The following is a 26,492-nucleotide window of genomic DNA, read 5'->3' on the forward strand; positions in this document are numbered from 1 at the left end:
GGGGTTGCACAGCCAGAAACATGTTGGACACAATATGCTTGATTTGTACTTCAAACCTTCGTGATGATTGCCCTTTCCAGGGCATTCTGATATAGACTGGATATTTGTCCGGACCAATCTTCCGATCTTTTGTCGTGTTTAGAAACTTGTGTGTGTATCTCTTAACTATATGCTCAGGATAACCATTCTCACCGAGTATATTCATGATTTTGTCAATTTCATCAGGAAGATTACAAGGGAAACAAATCCTCTGTGCTCTGTTAACCAAGATATTGTTCAAGGCAATTTTGTTTCTCGTGGAGCTGTAGGAGTCCCACCGAGTACACTCCCCTGTGAAAGTGGGCTTCTGGTAGACGGATGTTGTGAAACCAAGGTTGGATCTATCAACCAACACGTCCAAAAACGGTAACGTGTTTGACGATTCCAGCTCCGTGGTAAACTTCAGTGCTGGATGGAGAGTGTTGAGCCATGCCTGGAAATTGTCACATGCCGTCCAAGACTCAAACAAAGTTCAAAAATTTCTGAGGATAATAAAGGAATTCTCATGAGTTCATTTGAGGATAATAAAATAATTATTGTGAGTTAAATTGACGATTATGCAGGAATTCTTGTGAGTTAAACAGGGTATAATAAATTATTTATTGTGGGTAAATTAGGGTATCATAGAGAATTTATTGTGAGTTAAATAGGGTATAATAAAGGATTTATTGTGAGTTAAATTAGGGTATCATAAAGGATTTCTTGTGAGTTAAATGAGATATAATAACGGATATCTTGTGAGTAACTTAGGGTATAATAAAGGGTTTATTGTGAGTTAAATAGGGTATAAGAAAGGATTTATTGTGTGATAAAGAGGGTTTCATGAAGGATTTATTGTGAATTAAATAGGGTATAATAAAGCATTTATTGCGAGTTTAATAGGATATAATAAAGGATTTATTGTGAGTTAAATTAGGGTATAATAAAGGATTTCTTGTGAGTTAAAGAGGATATAATGATGGATTTATTGTGAGTTAAAATGGGTGTCACACATGATTTATTGTGAGTTGAAGAGCGTATAAGAAAATATTTATTGTGAGTTAAATTATGGTATAATAAATGCTTTATTGTGCATTAAATTAGGGTATAACAAAGGATTTCTTGTGAGTTAAATAAGATATAACAAATGATATATTGTGAGTTAAATAAGGTATAATAAATGATTTATTGTGAGTAAAATAGGGTACAATAAAGGATTTATTGTGAGTTAAAGTGGGTTGAAAAAAGATTTATTGTGAGTTCAATGCGGTATAATAAAGGATTTATTGTGAGTAAAATTAGGGGAAAATAAAGGATTTCTTGTGAGTTAAATTGGGTATAATAAATTATTTATTGTGAGTTAAACAGGGTATAATAAAGGATTTATTGCGAGTTAAATTGGGTATAATAAAGGATTTATTGTGAGTTAAATAGGGTATAATAAAGGACTTATTGTGAAATAAAGAGGGTATAATAAATGATTTATTGTGAGTTAAATAGGGTATAATAAAGGATTTATTGTGAGATAATTTAGGGTATAATAAAGGATTTATTGTGAGTTAAAGAGGGTATAATAAAGGACTTGTTGCGAGTTAAATAGGGTGTAAAAAAGGATTTATCGTGAGTTAAATAATGTGTAAAAAAGGACTTATTGTGAGCATCATAAAGGAGTTATCTCAATGCAGTTGAAATTATTGTCAGGTATGCAGTTTATGGAATAAAAAACTGGTTGGGGGGGGGGGTATCTGATGAATTGACAAATATATAAATGATATGAAGACAAGCTTTTGACTCATTAAATGTGTGAAAAATTAGATCAATGCACATTCGTTTGTGTTTATAGCAAATTTGTCAATGATAACAGAGAGCAAAACATTCAGGAAGTGTACCACATGAGGATGCAGCAATGGGAAAAGGTGAAAGAAAAAGCAAAATGGAATGAGTACTGTACCAAATCTAATGAGCGGTTGAAAAAAGATGGCCAGGAGAGGGATATCTGCAGAATGGAAGGAGACAGCTGCATTTTGGTTAATGTGGCACGACTCACAAAAATTAAACCCATGCGATGTCATAACACATTGAACATTCAAATTACATTGGCAAAGCAACCTTGTACTGCGAGGGTCACTGAAACGGACTGATGAACGGAATGGTCACAATCGTCCAAGGCACAGTCGTATTTCCATCTTTAATTTATGAGTATCTATTCATGTATGTATATACATTGCTGTGAAAAAGTCTTGGATACATTCAGGAGTTACAGTATCATATATAGATGTTATGAGCATCAAAAATGCGTGACCTTCGAAATGACGTATGAATACTAATGAGGCTTTCGTGCATGCGTTGTGTGCATTATTACTGACCCGTTTTGGCTTGTTTGGGCACTTTTAACCAGTTGTTATTGGGGCAAAAAAATTTTTTGCATAATTTTCAGCATTAAAATGAAACAATGGCAATTCCGAAATGATTAACCACAATTTCCGTGTTTCCTGGAAGCAAATAGGACTCGAGGAAATAAAGGAAATATGAGAAATATCCATGGATGAGACAAGAGCTGTTGAGTTCCTATAATTTCCTGTTAATACAAGAGAGCGGCCATAGTGAATACACACACCAAACACACACACCTTCGGGTTGTGGTTGGAAAAGGATGCAGAGGAACTGGGTGATGGACAGCCACCAGATGATGATAGAGAACCATCAGAGATCCTCTCTTCTCGTCCTTCTCTGGCATTTTCAGCAAACTCTGGTAGAAGGGAGTCACCATTGGACTGAGACCTTTCTTCAGATGCCTCCCTGCAGTGGCAAATCAACAACAACATACATCATGAATCAGTGTACATCCCAATAATTATGTATATTAAGGATTATCACCCACAAGTTCATCAGCTCATCACGTAGATAAGGTTGAAGGTGAACACACAGGGTGACCCCCAAAAAACGGAACCCACCTATTTTTCTAATATCTTCTGTCTTACGAATGACAACTTCTTGTTTTTTCAGGTGTTTAAAGAAAATGAACCACAAGACAGACAACCAAAGTTGGTGACGATTCTCACCTTTTTAAAGATGCCATGGACAATTAGGCAAAAGACATTATAAGGAGATTTTTCTTAAAACAGACTCCTACAAGAAGACTGAAATGGAGTTTAAACAGGAGTTTTGAACTTACACTGCGCCCTGCAAGTAACGGATATTTACATGGGTCAAAAGGTTCAGAGAAAAAGGCACCATCATAAATCTCAACAGTAAAACTATTGGAGGACAAACACATTGAGGACATCCTCAAGATGTAAGGTCTTCTGACGTAAGGTCTGGAAGAACATTAACCTTGTTCGTGATTCAGTGGGCAGAAGCCCCAATAAATCACTCAGGCTTTGGAGTCAACTTGGAATTTAACGTGAATCAGGGAGACAAATTCTCATCCAAGATGTGAAACTGTATCCATACAGAATTCAGACTAAACACAAACTGACTGCAGCCCATGTGCAGAAAAGAGTGACAATGTGCCAGTAGTTTGTAGACTAGATAGAAGAAAAGCCTAACTTCCTTGACAATGTCTTATTTTCTGATGAGGCCCATTTCCTTCTTTATAGGCATGTCAACTCTAAGAACTGTTTATAGCCTACTGGGGTTGGACAATGCCTACCCCTCCCTTCCCACTAACCCCCACCCGATCTAATGCTCGTGACCTCTCAACTCATAAAAATGCACTGCCTGGGTTGCAATCAACAAACATGGAATCTTCGGCCTTTGCTGATTTGATGATGACAAAGGCAAGGCAAGGCATTGACTGTCATGTTACATCCAAGTTTTGGGGAAGTTTTGAAGGGCTCAAGGCAGTTGCAGAGGGGTTTTGCGAGAGGAACATTGGATTCATCAGGGTGGAACCACTTCCCACACTTCAAATGATTCATTGAATTGGCTCAACATGCACTTGGTAACAGAGTCATCAGTCGAAGACTTGCTGTAGAATGGATCCTACACTCACCAGATCCGTCACCGCCACATTTCTATCTTTGGGGCTATCTGAAGAACAACGTCTACAAAGGAAGGACACAATCCAATGAAGAACTTAAAGCAACAATTATTGATAAAATTATCTTAATTGCTGCAGCGGTATGTGTCAAAGTGATCAACAATTTTTCCCATCAAATCCAAGTGTGCTTTCAGCACCCATGGTAAGCATTTGGAGCACGCCATTTAAGCACATTTATGGACAGTCGTTCATGGCCTATTCAAGGTAATCTGTGCCAAATATTGTGCCATTTAAGTGACAAATGAGGATTTTTATATTAAGTAGTATAGGTTCTGTTATTTTGGGGTACCTGTATTCCCATTCCTCCCATTCCATCTTTATACAAAAGGAATAGTTTAAGCGAAGTTACATGAGATAAATTGTGGAAACTTCAGTTGAAGGAAATGCATAAACACATACCGTACTTGTGCTCTTTGGAGAGCCAACAACAAATGATCTCAATAAAGATGAATGAGACATCAAGTTCTCAAACCAAAATTTTGATGACTTGCTTTTTTTCTTCAGGAGCGACCACATAAAGAGTGCGAAGCAATTTTAATTTGATGCCAACACCAGTTTAAGAAACCAGATCAACATTCCACTATAAGAGGAAATCTCTTACCGGCTGTTTGAAGAAAGTCTTGCATTCTCCTTGTCTACCCTCCGCCCCTTGCCGGTCAACTTCAGGAAAGCATTGCTGGGTAAAATGACAGATTAATTGAATTATGAAGCAAATTTAATGAGCACTTTCAACAACAGTCTCCATTCTCTGAGCCACAATTAGTCGGTGTGCAATCAAGATTGACCTACAGAAATAAAGTGCATTGTTCAAAATAAAGGCCCAATCAAGTAATCAACAGGTGCAATCATGGTGGTGAGGACACTGAACTGGCCTCCCAAAAGATGTTGATTTAAATCTAGCTGAACGTGGTACCATTAAGGATTTGGCAGGAAAATTAACAATTCATTATCGGATTGTCAATTCAAAACTTCACTGACTCAATAATGACCTTACCGTCCAAATTTTCTGAAAGACATCAAGTCACTTAGCTATTTGCGTCAGCACTGCCACAGCCGAAAGCTTCACTTTCGGCAGGAATGCTATAACGTGTGCAAGAAACAGGACAAGGTACATGTATCAGGGGGACCAATATTTGGGGATATAGTAATTTACACATCACATGGGTAAGAAATACACGTGACCCATACATTGACATGTATCGGTGACTCGTTACCAAATTCAGAAAATGCAACAACAATTCAACTGCATGTGATATTAACAGGTGGAACAATCTATTCCATATTTATACTGGAACAAGAATGACAGCACTGTGGTCACAACCTGCGACAAAATCCGGTAACGGGCTGATTGGGAAACGCCCATTTAAAGCACTATTAAAAGATGAACACCGCGATTGGGAAACACACCTTTAATGCACTATTAAAAGATTAACTTGACACCACTCATCCATGTCACCCTCCGCCACCGTGATATCAGAACAAGCTGATTCGTCACATGGTCACAGATTGTCTAACCCCAATATGGGGCTGTTGAAAAAATTATGTGATGCTATTTTTTTTCTGGAGGCGCATACTGTGAGTGCTGACGGACTTGATTAAACCTTACTAATAATTAATTTATATTCGACATACGATTCGATTTTTCAGGGTGCCTCATTGTGAGTGACACTCGGACCAAACAAAGCCAATGGAAATCTGATGCAAACAACCCAGGCAGTGTATTAATCAGCAGAGGCCAACAGGCCTGATGTCCTTGGCACGCCAGAAAACCAAGATGGGGCCATGGTGGGTGGAGTCAAGCGACAAATGTGGGTGGAGTCTGGCAGCTGTCCGATCAATGGGTGCAAATTTCAAAAATCGACCCCCAACAAGAACCACAACAACAACAACAACAACAACTATGTGAAGCAATTGTAGACCTGCGACATGTCGCAGGTAAAAAAACTTATCTTTATACTGTATAGAGAAGTCCACACTAATGAAGGTGTGAATAATAACAGAGAGCAACACCTCTGCAGATTGCAAAGAGTACAAAAAGAACAGGAAGACAAAATGGAACGGACAGAACACAAACAATACAAGTCACTTAACCAGACAGTGACTCACCGGAGTATTTGTTAGAGTGACCCCTTTCACACACCTGGGTGCTCTCTGAATGTAGGCCACCCTGGGATCACTATTTCAAAGTGAATCTGTGTAAGAACACACACACAAACACACACACACAAACACACACACACACACCCTGTCCCATCCCTTTGGTATTGTGCACCGAACAAGTAGTTCAGTGTCAGGAATAGAAGAGGGAGGGGAAAGAGTAGAGCAGGTGAGAGGAGAATATGGGAGAAGCAGGAGGTGATGAAGAACAACTTGCTTGAAAGATTGGATGGAGAGGAATGAGCTGAGTCTGTAACAAAGAGCATCAGACAGCTGTCGAGACCAGTTTGTTAATATTGTTACGGCTGTGGAAATTTGCACGACACCATATAGGACCTCAGATCAGTTATGACGCTAAGTATATGTGTAGTTAGATTTCCCCACCGTTGTTTAGAGGGAATTTCCGTGTTCACAGGGCTGTGATCCTTTGAGATAGCCGTTTTTCTTTTCTCCATCATTCTTTTGGACCAATCATCCCAGAACAACCAAAGCGCCACCACCCACAACGCCCCCAAACAACCACAACCAAACCCCCACCATCTTCGCCTTTCTCCCTCCCCTACCATCAACAACGCTACCCCACAAACATAGCATCGCCTTCGTCCCAGAGACAACACCAAAGTCGCGCTGTCTAAGGGCCGTTTGGTGATTTCTACCACGTCCGCTCCGTCAACGCCGAAGTCGCGCTGTCTCAGGGCCGTTTGGTGATTTCTACCACGTCCGCTCCGCCGCAGACGAAGCCGCGCCGAGAGGCAAAAGCCCCGGTGACTCACACACACATCAGCTGGTCGGGTGGGACGAAGCCGCGTGGCGGACGGACTCGGTGCATTACACGCATCGGTTCGGCCGGACGAAGCCCCGGCGAAACACGCATACACCCATTGGCTCGTTGGCAAAACGAAGCTGCATTGGCGGACGGAGATTCCGTGATTTATACACACGCCGGCTCGCGGGAACGAAGCCGCGCCGAAAGGCAAACGCTGTGGTGTGTTACACCCATCGGCTCGTCGGGACGAAGCCCCGAGACTCACACACATTGGCTCGGCCGGATAGAAACCGCGCGGTCGAGGCAAAGCTTCAGGGCTAAACACCACCATCAGCTCGGCGGGGTGAAGCTGAGCTGACAGGGCAAGGCTTTGGTGATTTCAACCACGTCGGCTTTGCCGGGGTCAGGGGTCACGCTGACAGGGCGAGGCCCCGATGATTTCCACCAGGTACGCTTTCCAGAGGTTGGAGGTCAAAGGTCGGGGGTCGGATTTTTCTTCTCCCCCGGCCTATGTAAGAGCGAGCACAACAGAGCTCGCGGCAGTCTGGAGGGGTCGGAGAACAGGATGGAGCTCAAAGCAGTGAGTCGGGGAAAGGCAGATGGGGGCAGACGGGGGCCGGTCTATGGAGAGGAAGGACGAACAGGACGAAGCTCGGGTTAGAAGTGAGAGGCGAGGAGAGCGAGAGTGGTGAACGGAGCAGGGACGCGGAGAAGGGCTCAGGGGCAAGCCAGAGGGCTGAGTGGGGACCACCGCCGGGAAAGGGGCGTCGTGGAGGCCACAGCCAGGAGGAGTTTTGCCGGAGCCAGTGCGGTCCAGAGTGCTCACGGAAGGGAGCGTCAACAATTCCCCTCTCCCATAACGAGCTTTGCGTTGAGAGAGCGCCGGTAACCCCCGTCTCGCCAGGAGAGCGTTGACGTGCTAAGAGAGCCTCAACAATCCCCCTCCCCATACTGGGCATCAACAACCCTCCCCATACCGGGCATCAACAATTTCCCCCCCATAGTGAGCATCCGTGCTGAGAAAGCGCCGGTAACCCCGTCCGTTCCCCTCCCCAACCGTGGTGCAGGCTGTGTAACGCGAGCCTGCGTGGAGAATGCCGGAGAGAGCTCACCGGCCACGCAAGGGGCACGAAGTCAGGCACAGCTATGCTGACATTGCGGCTTGCCTGCCATCGTGCCAATGAGGGCGCGGGTAAGACCCTTCGGTCTCGTGCACCTGGCCGCTCATCCAGGCTCCACGTCCATTTGGTCCACGGACCTGTCTGCCATCCTTGTCTTTGAGGGTGGCTTTTCTTTGCTTTTGTATAAGTGCATGTGGTGGTGCCGTCTTGAAAAGTAGAGTTGTCTCAGTAACTGTGTGTGAATAAAAGCCCATTTATTCGGTTGTAACTCTTCAATTGCTTGCTTTCACGGTATCACTGTATATACGTGCATGGTTCACTGTATGGCTGTAAATACGTGCCTTGTCTGAGTGTGTAATAAACGTGCTTGTTGAACTGTTCCCCGTTTCGTTGCGTCCTTTTCCCTTGTTTGAAAGTGCCATCTTGCATCACGGAAGGAATTGGTAGAAGGGTGTAAGCACCCAGTAAATAGAATTACATCCGTCGGGGTCGGCGATAACACCGCTCGGTTATCACTGAAGCACGGAACGGACCGCTTAAGCGGTTCGTGTCCTAGGCCGGCCTGCGGCGAGGTACGATCGCCCGGTTAACTACTCGCGCAGGTACTTAGGTTGGTCGAATTTGGCGAACAACCCTATCCTGCGTGGGTGGCCAATTGGCACGATTGTGGTGAGGTCGAAAGACCCACCCGTGACTAGCTCCCGGCGTTGTTCCGGGAGGGTCACGACTGAATGATCCGTTCCGGTGGGCGACGCGGTCGCGATTCGAGTACGTGGCCGATCGCACGCTGGGCGGACTAGAATTCAGAACAATATCATCCACTCAAGACATTCATCAGATCAAGAGGATTATTAGCTCCACGAAGTTTACCTCGAAGGGATGGCCAGAGAAATAAATTGAGGGAAGTGAAATCTACATGTGATCATCTTTGCGTTGTTGATGGTACACCCTCCGTTTGTGTATTAATTATGAATCCACAAGACCAAAGACCAGATGCCATTCGAATCCCAAATCGTGCTTCGTAGTTTTGTGCAATATAATGATTTACTTGATTACTCTTTTTAGTATGGTGTCAAGGCACGCAGAGAAGCAACAATGGAAAAGGGATCAGGATGTAACAGAACAAAAAGAACAGCAGAAAAAGAGGGGGGGGTGCATACCAACAGCAGGGTTGAGGGACAGAATAGAGGAAGACTTGGAGAAATAAGGGATTTTTTTGTATACATAGTTCTCATGGAAGAATCGTGGAAGAGCTGGTACACTGAACAGACAAGGACCAGGTCAGGTATGGGAGCATGTGCCAGAACAGCGCGTCGCTGCGTCCACTTTCCGACGGTACTCCAGGGGCCTCCATCTGGCCATCCCCCAGGCAGATGCCAGGCCTATCCCCATCTCCTTGAGATGATGGTCAACCTGCTGCAACCACGAGGAACGTGGTCGGCCCACTGGCCTCCTCCATTCATGAGACTCCCTCGCTGAGAGAATCTGGTGAGCAGGATCAGCATCAGGAAAACGAGCCACATGTCCATACAGCCGCAACTGACGCTCACGGACTATGCAGGTAACAAATCTCATCCAAGTCTCTCTCAGCAACCGCTCGTTGGACACAAAATCCGACCAGCGATAGCCAAGGATTCTCCGAAGAGACCTGGTACCAAAGGAATTAAGTCTCCGTCTCAGATCCTTGGTCAGAGTCCAAGTCTCACATCCATAGAGCAAGACTGGAAGCACCAAGGACCTGAAGACTCGGACTTTCGTCCTCCCGCACAGGTACCGGCAGCGCCACACCCCATGATCCAGTGAATCCATGACTCCCCAGGCCTGACCCAGACATCTATTGACCTCTGACTCGCAGCCAGCAGAGACATGAATATCATTGCCAAGGTAAGTGAATCTCTCCACGACCCCAACATCCTCACCACAAACAGACACAGACAGGACAGCAGCATCCAAGATGTCACCGAAAGTCTGGATCTTAGTTTTGACCCAAGAAACCCGTAATCCCAGCGGCTCCGACTCCTCATTCAGCACCTCGAGGGCCCCCAAAAGGATGTCTAAAGTCTCCGCAAAGATGACTGCATCATCTGCAAAATCAAGGTCTGAGATCTTGACATCCCAAACGATGCACCGCAGCTTGATCTCTCCGACATCCTCCCTAAAATCCAGTCCATACAAGTGCTGAAAAGTGTGGGGGCCAGTACACACCCCTGACGAACTCCAGTAACAACTGGAAATCAGTCAGAGATCTTACCACCACACTTCACAGCACTCTCAGTACCAGAGTAGAGTTCAGACATCAGATCGATCAGTTTTGGTGGCACCCCACGAAGACCAAGAATCCTCCAGAAGACATCCGGATTCACTGACTCGAACGCTTTACAGAGATCAACATAGGATGCAAGCAGCCCCTGCCGAAACTCTCGTCTGCGTTCGGTGAGGACACGAAGGGCAAGGATACGGTCAATCGTTGACCTCTTTGGTGTAAAGCCTGACTGCTCTGGACGCTGGTGCTCAAGCAGATGGTGGCGAACCCTATCAAGAATTATCCGAGCAAAGACCTTGCCTGGCACTGAGAGCAGCGTCACCCCTCGGTAGTTGTTGCAGTCTTGGCGATCACCCATCCCTTTCCAGAGAGGGACAACAAGGCCCCTCTTCCAGTCAGTTGGGATGATGCCTGTGTTCAAGGCAGAGCACAAAACTGCATGCAACGACACGAGTGCAGCACTTCCACCAGCCTTGAGAAGTTCAGCATGGATGCCACAGATCCCTGGAGCTTTGCCCCGTTTCAACTGGTTCACCGCAGCCCGTGTTTCCACAAGCGAAGGTGGACCACAGTTGATTCGAGGGTCAGCAACAGGGATTGTAACACCCTTGACGTCCAACTCGACAGCTGGGGGATCAGCCTGGTACAACCACTCAAAGTAACCGGCCCAGCGGGCCTTCACTTCAGACTCCTCTGTCAAGAGCCTACCACTCTCTGCTCGAACTGCAGTGCTCCGAGGGATGGGTTTGGATGAACGCAATGCGCGAATTCCCCTGTAAGCGGGACGCGAATCACCTGTCCACAGGTGATGCTCTACCCCTCACAGATTCCTCGCACATAGGCCTCCTTGTCCACCCTCAGTGCACGTACAGTTTTACGCCTCAGCTCCCTGAACAGCTCAGCTCTGCCATTCAGCCTGGCCCTGCGACTCTGGTCAATGGTATCCAATGTCCCTTGAGAGACAAAATTCTTCTTTGCCCTGCGGTGAGCTCCAAGACATCCACCGGCAACATCAAAGGCAACAAAGGACGGTGGTCTTGAAGGCACTCCACAACTCTTCAGGACCCCCCATAGCACCCAGACCCCCCAAGTGTCCACTCAGCCTGTTCGCAAACTCCTCAGCTACTCTCCCATCCCTGAGCTTGCCAAAATCCAGCCTAGGCTGGGATGGTACCATTCTCCAGGATTTAAGGTGCAGCTTTAGAGTTGCTACAACAAGCCTGTGGTCAGTATTGAGGAACTGAGCACTCCGGTAGACCCTGCAGTTCTGGATCATCCTCCAACGACCGTCAAGGAGGACATGGTCAATCTCCTTTGCCACACCGCCAGCGTTGGAATACCAAGTCCAGCGATGAGCTTGTGGGCGTTGAAACCATGAACCAGCCACCCTAAGTCCATGACTTCTTGCAAAGTCAAGGAACTTAGTGCTATTCTGGTTCATAGTTCCTGACCCATGGGGACCAACACACACCTCATAACCATCCCTATCAGTTCCATTCGATGCATTGAAATCCCCCAAGACTAGAAGTGTATCTCGTCTGGGGCACTGATCAACCACAGACTTGAGCGTGGCGTAGAATGCATCCTTCACGGTGAGATCACTCGCCTCAGTCGGAGCATAAACAGAGACCAGGGAAATGACACCTAAGGAGTGACGAATCCTTAATCTCATAATACGCTCGTTGACCGGTGTTACCTCAATTATCATTGGGGTCAGCTTATTGGACACAGCTGCAGCAACTCCTTGGGTATGGTAACCATCAGAGCGACCAGACCAATAGTAGTTGTAACCACCCACCATTATCTCGCCGCAATCCGGTCTCCGAACCTCAGAGAGAGCTGCAATCCTGATATCCAAAGGCTTGAGCTCAGATGATAACAGAGAGGTGATCATCCTCTCTTAGGGATAGGACATTCCAGGCACCCACCCGAAGGGACCGCCTCAGGTTAACCCAAGGAGACCGCCGTCTGGTGGACGACACCTCAGCACCACTTCGACACACTCTCCCGCAATCTGACCCAGGGATGTTACCCCGTGGTTTCCCTCCTATCATCAAAGATTGGGGGTCCCGAAGGCTGAGGTGTCCGTTGACAAAGTGATGTGCTTTGGGTTATCACAGAGAAACAGAGACAAAATTTGATCAAACAAGGACAACAAGGACAAACAGAGACATTCTGAGCACACAGCCTCACGTAGTATCATTGAGCATGCCATTTAATTTTTCTATACAAGACCGATGCTCATGGAAGATCGATGTTCCAAAGGATAAAAAAGCAATGGACTGACAGCATGGTGCAGTGTGGCGACAGGTAGACGTAGCAAGCAAGGGAATGAACAAACAGTAAAAAAGAAGAGGGGAGGAAACACAGACCTCTAAGTCAGACACAAACTTCCAAGTAAGAGGGTTAGGATTAAGTAGGAAAAATGGGGTGGAAAGTATTGAAGGTAGGAATGGAGAATGATACACGGTGGTGGTGCACCGTTTGCATGAAGCCCTGGAGGGAAGAGCGTGGCTGAATAGCCGGGGCAGATCCACAAATGGCATGAAAGAGGAGGAAAGGAGTTGATGCATGCAGTTAGCCTGGATGTTGAGGAGTTAACGAGAAGGGGGTTACTGGAAGAATGCTGAATCCTGGAGGAGCTGGGAAGGGTCGAAGGGTTGAGAGAGGGAGCAGAAGGGATGAGACCGGAGGAGAGTCTATGAATACAGGGAGACCACCGACCTGTCGGCGGTATATGTGAGCACCACCATTGTGAATATCACCGAATTTCCTTGACTACCTGGATTTGGGTAGGAGATGGGCATAGTGAAGTGCACAAAATAGCAGAGCACCAAAAAGGGATTGGTAGGGAGTGTGTGTCCTTGAGAAGGGGGGTGGATGGGGGTGGGGGGCTCAAATGAATAAATCAGCAGGCTGAACTTAATGCCTCAAAGGCATCACTGTGGAGAAGCAATCACATCCCGTGGGTAGGAAAACATGACAATACAATGGTTAGGAAGGTGAGGAGATGGTACAGTAATGCAGGACAATGTACAAAGTGAAAATATGAAAGAGGTAAAAAAAAAACACTGACAAGGCCTCTGGGCCAGTCGGGTATCATTCCAATATTTTATGAAAAGGCCGATACTGAAACAGGAAAATAATTTGGGATATCAACAAAAATTGCATGTCAATGGATGTGCAAAATTTCTTCAGAGCAATGAAATCAAATTTGAAGCAACAGTGAGTCCCCTGTTGCACCAACATCCTCTGGAACTCAAGGCAATGGAACACAAATAATTTGATTCGTTGTTTGAGATTTTATTTGGTTTATAAAGCCGCTGTTTTGTTTTGTTTCCGTCAACACTGCACCAATGAACGTAAACCACTAATGCTACAGTGTCCGATAATTATATATCGTGTAAAATGTGACAAAGTAAATGAGTGTGATTGTGCCTTCTGTGGAGCTTATCTTCAAAGCGCACATGAAACAGCAGTCCCTGTGTGAGGACCCAAAGTACCCAGGATATTCCCAGGTGACATTTTATAAATCCTCGAGTTTAAGGCTGCAAGTTAAGCAAGTAATGTGTAATTAATCTCGTAATTCAAATAACACTGCACTGCTGGGACTAAAACAATCCACAGCTGGGACTAAAACAATCCACTGCTGGGACTAAAACAATCCACTGCTGGGACGAAAACAATCCATTGCTTGGACTAAAAACACTCCACTGCTGGGACGAAAACAATCCACAGCTGGGAAGAAAAACACTCCACTGCTGGGACGAAAACAATCCACAGCTGGGAAGAAAAACACTCCACTGCTGGGACTAAAACAATCCACGACTGGGACTAAAACAATCCACTGCTGGGACTAAAACAATCCACTGTTAGGACGAAAACACTCCACTGCTGGGACTAAAACAATCCATAGCTGGGAAGAAAAACACTCCACTGCTGGGACTAAAACAATCCACTACTGGGACTAAAACAATCCACTACTGGGACGAAAACAATCCACTGCTGGGACTAAAACAATCCACTGTTGGGACGAAAAACACTCCACTGCTGGGACTAAAACAATCCACTGCTGGGACGAAAATCAATCCACTGCTGGGACTAAAACAATCCACTGCTGGGACTAAAACAATCCACTGCTGGGATTAAAACAATCCACTGCTGGGACTAAAACAATCCACTGCTGGGACTAAAACAATCCACTGCTGGGACGAAAACAATCCATGCTGGGATTAAAACAATCCACTGCTGGGACTAAAACAATCCACTGCTGGGACTAAAACAATCCACTGCTGGGACTAAAACAATCCACTGCTGGGACGAAAATAATCCACTGCTTGGACTAAAAACACTCCACTGTAGGGACTAAAACGCTCCACTGCGAGAACTAAAAATGCTCCACTGCTGGAACTAAAAACACTCTACTGCTGGGACGAAAATAATCCACTGCTTGGACTAAAAACACTCCACTGTAGGGACTAAAACGCTCCACTGCGAGAACTAAAAACGCTCCACTGCTGGAACTAAAAACACTCTACTGCTGGGACTAAAAACACTCCACTGCTGGGACGAAAAACACTCCACTGCTGGAACTAAAAACACTCCACTGCTGGAACTAAAAACACTCCACTGCTGGGACTAAAAACGCTCCACTGCTGGGACTAAATGCGCTCCAGTGCTGGGACTAAAAATGCTCCACTGCTGCGACTAAAAATACTCCACTGCTGGGACTAAATACGCTCCACTGCTGCGACGAAAAACGCTCCACTTCTGGGACTAAAAACACTCCACTGCTGCAACTAAAAATGCTCCACTGCTACGACTAAAAACACTCCACTGCAGGGACTAAAAACACTCCACTGCTGGAACTAAAAATGCTCCACTGCTGGGACGAAAAACACTCCACTGCTACGACTAAAAACACTCCACTGCAGGGACTAAAAACACTCCACTGCTGGAACTAAAAATGCTCCACTGCTGGGACGAAAAACACTCCACTGCTGGAACTAAAAACACTCCACTGCTGGAACTAAAAACACTCCACTGCTGGGACTAAAAACGCTCCACTGCTGGGACTAAATGCGCTCCAGTGCTGGGACTAAAAATGCTCCACTGCTGCGACTAAAAATACTCCACTGCTGGGACTAAATACGCTCCACTGCTGCGAATAAAAATACTCTACTGCTGTGACTAAAAACACTCCACTGCTGGGACTAAAAACACTCCACCGCTGGAACTAAAAACACTCCACCGCTGGGACGAAAACAATCCACTGCTGGGACGAAAAACAATCCACTGCTGGAACTAAAACAATCCACTGCTGGGACTAAAACAATCCACTGCTGAGACCAAAAACAATCCACTGCTGGGACTAAAACAATCCACTGCTGGGACTAAAACAATCCACTACTGGGACTAAAATAATCCACTGCTGGGACGAAAAACACTCCACTGCTGGGACTAAAACAATCCACTGCTGGGACTAAAAACACTCCACTGTAGGGACAAAAAACACTCCACTGTAGGGACTAAAAACACTCTACTGCTGGGACTAAAAACGTTCCGCTGCTGGAACTAAAAACGCTCCACTGCTGGAACGAAAAACACTCTACTGCTGCGACTAAAAACACTCCACTGCTGGGACTAAAAACACTCCACCGCTGGAATTAAAAACACTCCACCGCTGGGACTAAAAACACTCCACTGCTGGGACTAAAAACACTCCACCGCTGGGACTAAAAACACTCCACTGCTGGAACTAAAAACACTCCAATGCTGGGACAAAAAGCACTCTACTGCTGGGATTAAAAAACACTCCACCGCTGGGATGAAAAACAATCCACTGCTGGGACTAAAACAATCCACTACTGGGACTAAAACAATCCACTGCTGGGAGTAAAAACAATCCACTGCTGGGACTAAAACAAACCATGACTGGGACTAAAACAATCCACTGCTGGGACTAAAACAATCCACTGCTGGGACTAAAACAATCCACTGCTGGGACCAAAAACAATCCACTGCTGGGACTAAAACAATCCACTGCTGGGACTAAAACAATCCACTACTGGGACTAAAACAATCCACTACTGGGACTAAAAACCCTCCACTGCTGGGACGAAAAACGCTCCACTGCTGGGACTAAATACGCTCCACTGCTTGGACTAAAAATGCTCCACTGCTGGGACTAAAAACACTCCACTGCTGGGACTAAAAACACTCCACTGCTGGAACTAAAAACACTCCAATGCTGGGACAAAAAGCACTCTACTGCTGGGATTAAAAAACACTCCACCGCTGGGATGAAAAACAATCCACTGCTGGGAATAAAACAATCCACTACTGGGACGAAAACAATCCACTGCTGGGAGTAAAAACAATCCACTGCTGGGACTAAAACAAACCATGACTGGGACTAAAACAATCCACTGCTGGGACTAAAACAATCCACTGCTGGGACAAAAACAATCCACTACTGGGACTAAAACAATCCACTACTGGGACTAAAAACACTCCACTGCTGGGACGAAAAACGCTCCACTGCTGGGACTAAATACGCTCCACTGCTTGGACTAAAAATGCTCCACTGCTGGGACTAAAAACACTCCACTGCTGGGACTAAAAACACTCCACTGCTGGAACTAAAAACGTTCCACTGCTGTGACTAAAAACACTCCACTGCTGGAACTAAAAACACTCCGCTGCTGGGATGAAAAATGCTCCACTGCTGCGACTAAAATCACTCCACTGCTGGGACTAAAAATACTCCACTGCTGGGACTAAAACACTCCACTGCTGGGACTAAAAATACTCCACTGCTGGGACTAAAACACTCCACTGCTGGGACTAAATACGCTCCACTGCTGGAACTAAAAATGCTCCACTGCTGCGACTAAAAACACTCCACTGCTGGGACTAAAAATGCTCTACTGCTGGGAGTAAAAATACTCCACTGCTGCGACTAAAAACACTCCACTGCTGCGACTAAAAACACTCCACTGCTGGGACTAAATACGCTCCACTGCTGGGACTAAAAACACTCCACCGCTGGAACTAAAAACACTCCACCGCTGGGACAAAATACGCTCCACCACTGGAACTAAAAACACTCCACCGCTGGGACTAACAACGCTCCACTGCTGGGACTAACAACGCTCCACTGCTGGGACTAAATACGCTCCACTGCTGGAACTAAAAACGCTCCACTGCAGCGAATAAAAAAGCTCCACTGCTGGAACTAAAAAAACTCCACTGCTGGGACAAAAAACACTCTACTGCTGCAAATAAAAACACTCCACTGCAGGAACTAAAACCGCTCCACTGCTGGAACTAAAAATGCTCCAATGCTGGGACAAAAAGCACTCTACTGCTGGGATTAAAAACACTCCACTGCTGGGACTAAAACAATCCACTGTTGGGACTAAAAATGCTCCACTTCTGGGACTAAAACGCTCCACTGCTGCAACTAAAAATGCTCCACTGCTGCAACTAAAAACACTCCACTGCTAAGACGAAAAACACTCCACTGCTGGAACTAAAAATGCTCCACTGCTGGGACTAAAAACACTCCACTGCTGGGACGAAAAACGCTCCACTGCTGGGACGAAAAACGCTCCACTGCTGGGACTAAATACGCTCCACTGCTGGGACTAAAAATGCTCCACTGCTGGGACTAAAAACGCTCCACTGCTTGGACTAAAAACACTCCACTGCTGGAACTAAAAACACTCCGCTGCTGGGACTAAAAACGCTCCACTGCTGCGAGTAAAAACACTCCACTGCTGGGACTAAAAATACTCCACTGCTGGGACTAAAAACACTCCACTGCTGGGACTAAATACGCTCCACTGCCGCAACTAAAAATGCTCCACTGCTGCGACTAAAAACACTCCACTGCTGGGACTAAAAACACTCCACTGCTGGAACTAAAAAGGCTCCACTGCTGGAACTAAAAACACTCCACTGCTGGAACTAAAAATGATCCACTGCTGGAACTAAAACCACTCCACTGCTGGGACAAAAGAACACTCCACTGCTGGGACTAAATACGCTCCACTGCAAGAACTAAAAATGCTCCACTGCTGGAACTAAAAACACTCCACTGCTGCGACCAAAAACACTCTACTGCTGCAAATAAAAACACTCCACTGCTGGAACTAAAACCGCTCCACTGCTGGGACAAAAAACGCTCCACTGCTGGGATTAAAAACGCTCCACTGCTGGAACTAAAAACGCTCGACTGCTGGGACAAAAAACAGTCTACTGCTGGGATTAAAAACACTCCACTACTGGGATTAAAAACACTCCACTGCTGGAACAAAAACCGCTCCACTGCTGGACAAAAACCGCTCCACTGCTGGGATTAAAAACTCTCCACTGCTGGAACTAAAAATGCTCCATTGCTGGGACAAAAAACGCTCCACTGCTGGGATTAAAAACGCTCCACTGCTGGAACTAAAAATGCTCCAATGCTGGGACAAAAAGCACTCTACTGCTGGGATTAAAAACACTCCACTGCTGGGACTAAAACAATCCACTGTTGGGACTAAAACAATCCACTGGTGGGACTAAAACAATCCACTACTGGGAGGAAAAACATTCCACTGCTGGGACTAAAAACACTCCACTGTAGGGACTAAAAACATTCCACTCCTGGGACTAAATACGATCCACTTCAGGGACTAAAAATGCTCCACTGTTGGGACTAAAAACACTCCACTGCTGGGACTAAAAACACTCCACTGCTGGAACTAAAAACGCTCCACTGCTGGGATTAAAAACACTCCACTACTGGAACTAAAAACAGTCCACCGCTGGGACTAAATACGCTCCACCGCTGGAACTAAAAACACTCCACCGCTGGGACTAAATACGCTCCACTGCTGCAACTAAAAACACTCCACTGCTGTGACTAAAAATGCTCCACTTCTGGGACTAAAAACACTCCACTGGGGCAACTAACAATGCTCCACTGATGCGACTAAAAACACTCCACTGCTGGGACTAAAAACACTCCACTGCTGGGACTAAAAACACTCCCCCGCTGGGAGTAAATACGCTCCATTGCTGGGACTAAAAACACTCCACCGCTGGAACTAAAAACACTCCACCGCTAGGATTAAATACGCTCCACCACTGGAACAAAAAACACTCCACCGCTGGGACTAAATACGCTCCACCGCTGGACCTAAAAACACTCCATCGCTGGGACTAAATATGCTCCACTGCTGGAACTAAAAACGCTCCACTGCTGGAACTAAAAACACTCCACTTCTGGGACTAAATACGCTCTACTGCTGGAACTAAAATGCTCCACTGCTGTGACTAAAAACACTCCACCGCTGGGACTAAATACGCTCCACCGCTGGACCTAAAAACACTCCATCGCTGGGACTAAATACGCTCCACTGCTGGAACTAGAAACGCTCCACTGCTGCAACTAAAAACACTCCACTTCTGGGACTAAATACGCTCTACTGCTAGAACTAAAAATGCTCCACTGCTGCAACTAAAAACACTCCACTGCTGTGACTAAAAATACTCCACTGCTGGGACAAAAAACGCTCCACTGCTGGGACTAAATACGCTCCACTGCTGGAACTAAAAACGCTCCACTGTTAGAACTAAAAATGCTCCACTGCTGGGACTAAATACGCTCCACTGCTGGAACTAAAAACGCTCCACTGCTAGAACTAAAAATGCTCCACTGCTGGAACTAAAAACACTCCAATGCTGGGACAAAAAAACACTCTACTGCTGGGATTAAAAAACACTCCACCGCTGGGATGAAAAACAATCCACTGCTGGGACTAAAACAATCCACTACTGGGACTAAAACAATCCACTGCTGGGAGTAAAAACAATCCACTGCTGGGACTAAAACAAACCATGACTGGGACTAAAACAATCCACTGCTGGGACTAAAACAATCCACTGCTGGGACTAAAACAATCCACTGCTGGGACCAAAAACAATCCACTGCTGGGACTAAAACAATCCACTGCTGGGACTAAAACAATCCACTACTGGGACTAAAACAATCCACTACTGGGACTAAAAACCCTCCACTGCTGGGACGAAAAACGCTCCACTGCTGGGACTAAATACGCTCCACTGCTTGGACTAAAAATGCTCCACTGCTGGGACTAAAAACACTCCACTGCTGGGACTAAAAACACTCCACTGCTGGAACTAAAAACACTCCAATGCTGGGACAAAAAGCACTCTACTGCTGGGATTAAAAACACTCCACCGCTGGGATGAAAAACAATCCACTGCTGGGAATAAAACAATCCACTACTGGGACGAAAACAATCCACTGCTGGGAGTAAAAACAATCCACTGCTGGGACTAAAACAAACCATGACTGGGACTAAAACAATCCACTGCTGGGACTAAAACAATCCACTGCTGGGACAAAAACAATCCACTACTGGGACTAAAACAATCCACTACTGGGACTAAAAACACTCCACTGCTGGGACGAAAAACGCTCCACTGCTGGGACTAAATACGCTCCACTGCTTGGACTAAAAATGCTCCACTGCTGGGACTAAAAACACTCCACTGCTGGGACTAAAAACACTCCACTGCTGGAACTAAAAACGTTCCACTGCTGTGACTAAAAACACTCCACTGCTGGAACTAAAAACACTCCACTGCTGGAACTAAAAATGCTCCACTGCTGCGACTAAAAACACTCCACTGCTGGGACTAAAAATGCTCTACTGCTGGGAGTAAAAATACTCCACTGCTGCGACTAAAAACACTCCACTGCTGCGACTAAAAACACTCCACTGCTGGGACTAAATACGCTCCACTGCTGGGACTAAAAACACTCCACCGCTGGAACTAAAAACACTCCACCGCTGGGACAAAATACGCTCCACCACTGTAACTAAAAACACTCCACCGCTGGGACTAACAACGCTCCACTGCTGGGACTAACAACGCTCCACTGCTGGGACTAAATACGCTCCACTGCTGGAACTAAAAACGCTCCACTGCAGCGAATAAAAAAGCTCCACTGCTGGAACTAAAAAAACTCCACTGCTGGGACAAAAAACACTCTACTGCTGCAAATAAAAACACTCCACTGCAGGAACTAAAACCGCTCCACTGCTGGAACTAAAAATGCTCCAATGCTGGGACAAAAAGCACTCTACTGCTGGGATTAAAAACACTCCACTGCTGGGACTAAAACAATCCACTGTTGGGACAAAAATGCTCCACTTCTGGGACTAAAAACGCTCCACTGCTGCAACTAAAAATGCTCCACTGCTGCAACTAAAAACACTCCACTGCTAAGACGAAAAACACTCCACTGCTGGAACTAAAAATGCTCCACTGCTGGGACTAAAAACACTCCACTGCTGGGACTAAAAACACTCCACTGCTGGAACTAAAAACACTCCACTGCTGGGACGAAAAACGCTCCACTGCTGGGACTAAACACGCTCCACTGCTGGGACTAAAAATGCTCCACTGCTGGGACTAAAAACGCTCCACTGCTTGGACTAAAAACACTCCACTGCTGGAACTAAAAACACTCCGCTGCTGGGACTAAAAACGCTCCACTGCTGCGAGTAAAAACACTCCACTGCTGGGACTAAAAATACTCCACTGCTGGGACTAAAAACACTCCACTGCTGGGACTAAATACGCTCCACTGCCGCAACTAAAAATGCTCCACTGCTGCGACTAAAAACACTCCACTGCTGGGACTAAAAACACTCCACTGCTGGAACTAAAAAGGCTCCACTGCTGGAACTAAAAACACTCCACTGCTGGAACTAAAAATGATCCACTGCTGGAACTAAAACCACTCCACTGCTGGGACAAAAGAACACTCCACTGCTGGGACTAAATACGCTCCACTGCAAGAACTAAAAATGCTCCACTGCTGGAACTAAAAACACTCCACTGCTGCGACCAAAAACACTCTACTGCTGCAAATAAAAACACTCCACTGCTGGAACTAAAACCGCTCCACTGCTGGGACAAAAAACGCTCCACTGCTGGGATTAAAAACGCTCCACTGCTGGAACTAAAAACGCTCGACTGCTGGGACAAAAAACAGTCTACTGCTGGGATTAAAAACACTCCACTACTGGGATTAAAAACACTCCACTGCTGGAACAAAAACCGCTCCACTGCTGGACAAAAACCGCTCCACTGCTGGGATTAAAAACGCTCCACTGCTGGAACTAAAAATGCTCCATTGCTGGGACAAAAAACGCTCCACTGCTGGGATTAAAAACGCTCCACTGCTGGAACTAAAAATGCTCCAATGCTGGGACAAAAAGCACTCTACTGCTGGGATTAAAAACACTCCACTGCTGGGACTAAAACAATCCACTGTTGGGACTAAAACAATCCACTGGTGGGACTAAAACAATCCACTACTGGGAGGAAAAACATTCCACTGCTGGGACTAAAAACACTCCACTGTAGGGACTAAAAACATTCCACTGCTGGGACTAAATACGATCCACTTCAGGGACTAAAAATGCTCCACTGTTGGGACTAAAAACACTCCACTGCTGGGACTAAAAACACTCCACTGCTGGAACTAAAAACGCTCCACTGCTGGGATTAAAAACACTCCACTACTGGAACTAAAAACAGTCCACCGCTGGGACTAAATACGCTCCACCGCTGGAACTAAAAACACTCCACCGCTGGGACTAAATACGCTCCACTGCTGCAACTAAAAACACTCCACTGCTGTGACTAAAAATGCTCCACTTCTGGGACTAAAAACACTCCACTGGGGCAACTAACAATGCTCCACTGATGCGACTAAAAACACTCCACTGCTGGGACTAAAAACACTCCACTGCTGGGACTAAAAACACTCCCCCGCTGGGAGTAAATACGCTCCATTGCTGGGACTAAAAACACTCCACCGCTGGAACTAAAAACACTCCACCGCTAGGATTAAATACGCTCCACCACTGGAACAAAAAACACTCCACCGCTGGGACTAAATACGCTCCACCGCTGGACCTAAAAACACTCCATCGCTGGGACTAAATACGCTCCACTGCTGGAACTAAAAACGCTCCACTGCTGGAACTAAAAACACTCCACTTCTGGGACTAAATACGCTCTACTGCTGGAACTAAAATGCTCCACTGCTGTGACTAAAAACACTCCACCGCTGGGACTAAATACGCTCCACCGCTGGACCTAAAAACACTCCATCGCTGGGACTAAATACGCTCCACTGCTGGAACTAGAAACGCTCCACTGCTGCAACTAAAAACACTCCACTTCTGGGACTAAATACGCTCTACTGCTAGAACTAAAAATGCTCCACTGCTGCAACTAAAAACACTCCACTGCTGTGACTAAAAATACTCCACTGCTGGGACAAAAAACGCTCCACTGCTGGGACTAAATACGCTCCACTGCTGGAACTAAAAACGCTCCACTGCTGGAACTAAAAACGCTCCACTGTTAGAACTAAAAATGCTCCACTGCTGGGACTAAATACGCTCCACTGCTGGAACTAAAAACGCTCCACTGCTAGAACTAAAAATGCTCCACTGCTGGAACTAAAAACACTCCAATGCTGGGACAAAAAAACACTCTACTGCTGGGATTAAAAAACACTCCACTGCTGGGATGAAAAACAATCCACTGCTGGGACTAAAACAATCCACTACTGGGACTAAAACAATCCACTGCTGGGAGTAAAAACAATCCACTGCTGGGACTAAAACAAACCATGACTGGGACTAAAACAATCCACTGCTGGGACTAAAACAATCCACTGCTGGGACTAAAACAATCCACTGCTGGGACCAAAAACAATCCACTGCTGGGACTAAAACAATCCACTGCTGGGACTAAAACAATCCACTACTGGGACTAAAACAATCCACTACTGGGACTAAAAACCCTCCACTGCTGGGACGAAAAACGCTCCACTGCTGGGACTAAATACGCTCCACTGCTTGGACTAAAAATGCTCCACTGCTGGGACTAAAAACACTCCACTGCTGGGACTAAAAACACTCCACTGCTGGAACTAAAAACACTCCAATGCTGGGACAAAAAGCACTCTACTGCTGGGATTAAAAAACACTCCACCGCTGGGATGAAAAACAATCCACTGCTGGGAATAAAACAATCCACTACTGGGACGAAAACAATCCACTGCTGGGAGTAAAAACAATCCACTGCTGGGACTAAAACAAACCATGACTGGGACTAAAACAATCCACTGCTGGGACTAAAACAATCCACTGCTGGGACAAAAACAATCCACTACTGGGACTAAAACAATCCACTACTGGGACTAAAAACACTCCACTGCTGGGACGAAAAACGCTCCACTGCTGGGACTAAATACGCTCCACTGCTTGGACTAAAAATGCTCCACTGCTGGGACTAAAAACACTCCACTGCTGGGACTAAAAACACTCCACTGCTGGAACTAAAAACGTTCCACTGCTGTGACTAAAAACACTCCACTGCTGGAACTAAAAACACTCCGCTGCTGGGATGAAAAACGCTCCACTGCTGCGACTAAAATCACTCCACTGCTGGGACTAAAAATACTCCACTGCTGGGACTAAAACACTCCACTGCTGGGACTAAATACGCTCCACTGCTGGAACTAAAAATGCTCCACTGCTGCGACTAAAAACACTCCACTGCTGGGACTAAAAATGCTCTACTGCTGGGAGTAAAAATACTCCACTGCTGCGACTAAAAACACTCCACTGCTGCGACTAAAAACACTCCACTGCTGGGACTAAATACGCTCCACTGCTGGGACTAAAAACACTCCACCGCTGGAACTAAAAACACTCCACCGCTGGGACAAAATACGCTCCACCACTGGAACTAAAAACACTCCACCGCTGGGACTAACAACGCTCCACTGCTGGGACTAACAACGCTCCACTGCTGGGACTAAATACGCTCCACTGCTGGAACTAAAAACGCTCCACTGCAGCGAATAAAAAAGCTCCACTGCTGGAACTAAAAAAACTCCACTGCTGGGACAAAAAACACTCTACTGCTGCAAATAAAAACACTCCACTGCAGGAACTAAAACCGCTCCACTGCTGGAACTAAAAATGCTCCAATGCTGGGACAAAAAGCACTCTACTGCTGGGATTAAAAACACTCCACTGCTGGGACTAAAACAATCCACTGTTGGGACAAAAATGCTCCACTTCTGGGACTAAAAACGCTCCACTGCTGCAACTAAAAATGCTCCACTGCTGCAACTAAAAACACTCCACTGCTAAGACGAAAAACACTCCACTGCTGGAACTAAAAATGCTTCACTGCTGGGACTAAAAACACTCCACTGCTGGAACTAAAAACACTCCACTGCTGGGACGAAAAACGCTCCACTGCTGGGACTAAACACGCTCCACTGCTGGGACTAAAAATGCTCCACTGCTGGGACTAAAAACGCTCCACTGCTTGGACTAAAAACACTCCACTGCTGGAACTAAAAACACTCCGCTGCTGGGACTAAAAACGCTCCACTCCTGCGAGTAAAAACACTCCACTGCTGGGACTAAAAATACTCCACTGCTGGGACTAAAAACACTCCACTGCTGGGACTAAATACGCTCCACTGCCGCAACTAAAAATGCTCCACTGCTGCGACTAAAAACACTCCACTGCTGGGACTAAAAACACTCCACTGCTGGAACTAAAAATGATCCACTGCTGGAACTAAAACCACTCCACTGCTGGGACAAAAGAACACTCCACTGCTGGGACTAAATACGCTCCACTGCAAGAACTAAAAATGCTCCACTGCTGGAACTAAAAACACTCCACTGCTGGGACCAAAAACACTCTACTGCTGCAAATAAAAACACTCCACTGCTGGAACTAAAACCGCTCCACTGCTGGGACAAAAAACGCTCCACTGCTGGGATTAAAAACGCTCCACTGCTGGAACTAAAAACGCTCGACTGCTGGGACAAAAAACAGTCTACTGCTGGGATTAAAAACACTCCACTGCTGGGATTAAAAACACTCCACTGCTGGAACAAAAACCGCTCCACTGCTGGACAAAAACCGCTCCACTGCTGGGATTAAAAACGCTCCACTGCTGGAACTAAAAATGCTCCATTGCTGGGACAAAAA

General features: G+C 46.0%; 1 protein-coding gene across 5 annotated transcripts in view; it reads right to left on the reverse strand.

Annotated features, from left to right (window-relative positions):
- The window catches only part of LOC147022485 (neurabin-2-like), a 262,931-nt gene that overhangs the window by 42,144 nt on the left and 194,295 nt on the right, over nucleotides 1-26,492 (reverse strand). For 4 of the 5 annotated variants that reach the window (XM_085893427.1, XM_085893425.1, XM_085893428.1 and 1 more), the window contains 3 exons: nucleotides 4,662-4,736; nucleotides 2,649-2,817; nucleotides 1,970-2,014 (listed from right to left, as the gene is read on the reverse strand). In XM_085893427.1, the coding sequence (XP_085749553.1) occupies nucleotides 1,970-2,014; nucleotides 2,649-2,817; nucleotides 4,662-4,736 (289 nt within the window). The remainder of the gene's footprint in view (nucleotides 1-1,969; nucleotides 2,015-2,648; nucleotides 2,818-4,661; nucleotides 4,737-26,492) is intronic. The other variant, XM_085893426.1, reaches the window with a different exon arrangement.

This window comes from Eptatretus burgeri, chromosome 8 (assembly GCF_056783735.1).
Source record: "Eptatretus burgeri isolate ZD-2024b chromosome 8, Ebu_testis_v1, whole genome shotgun sequence".
Lineage (NCBI taxonomy): Eukaryota > Metazoa > Chordata > Myxini > Myxiniformes > Myxinidae > Eptatretus > Eptatretus burgeri.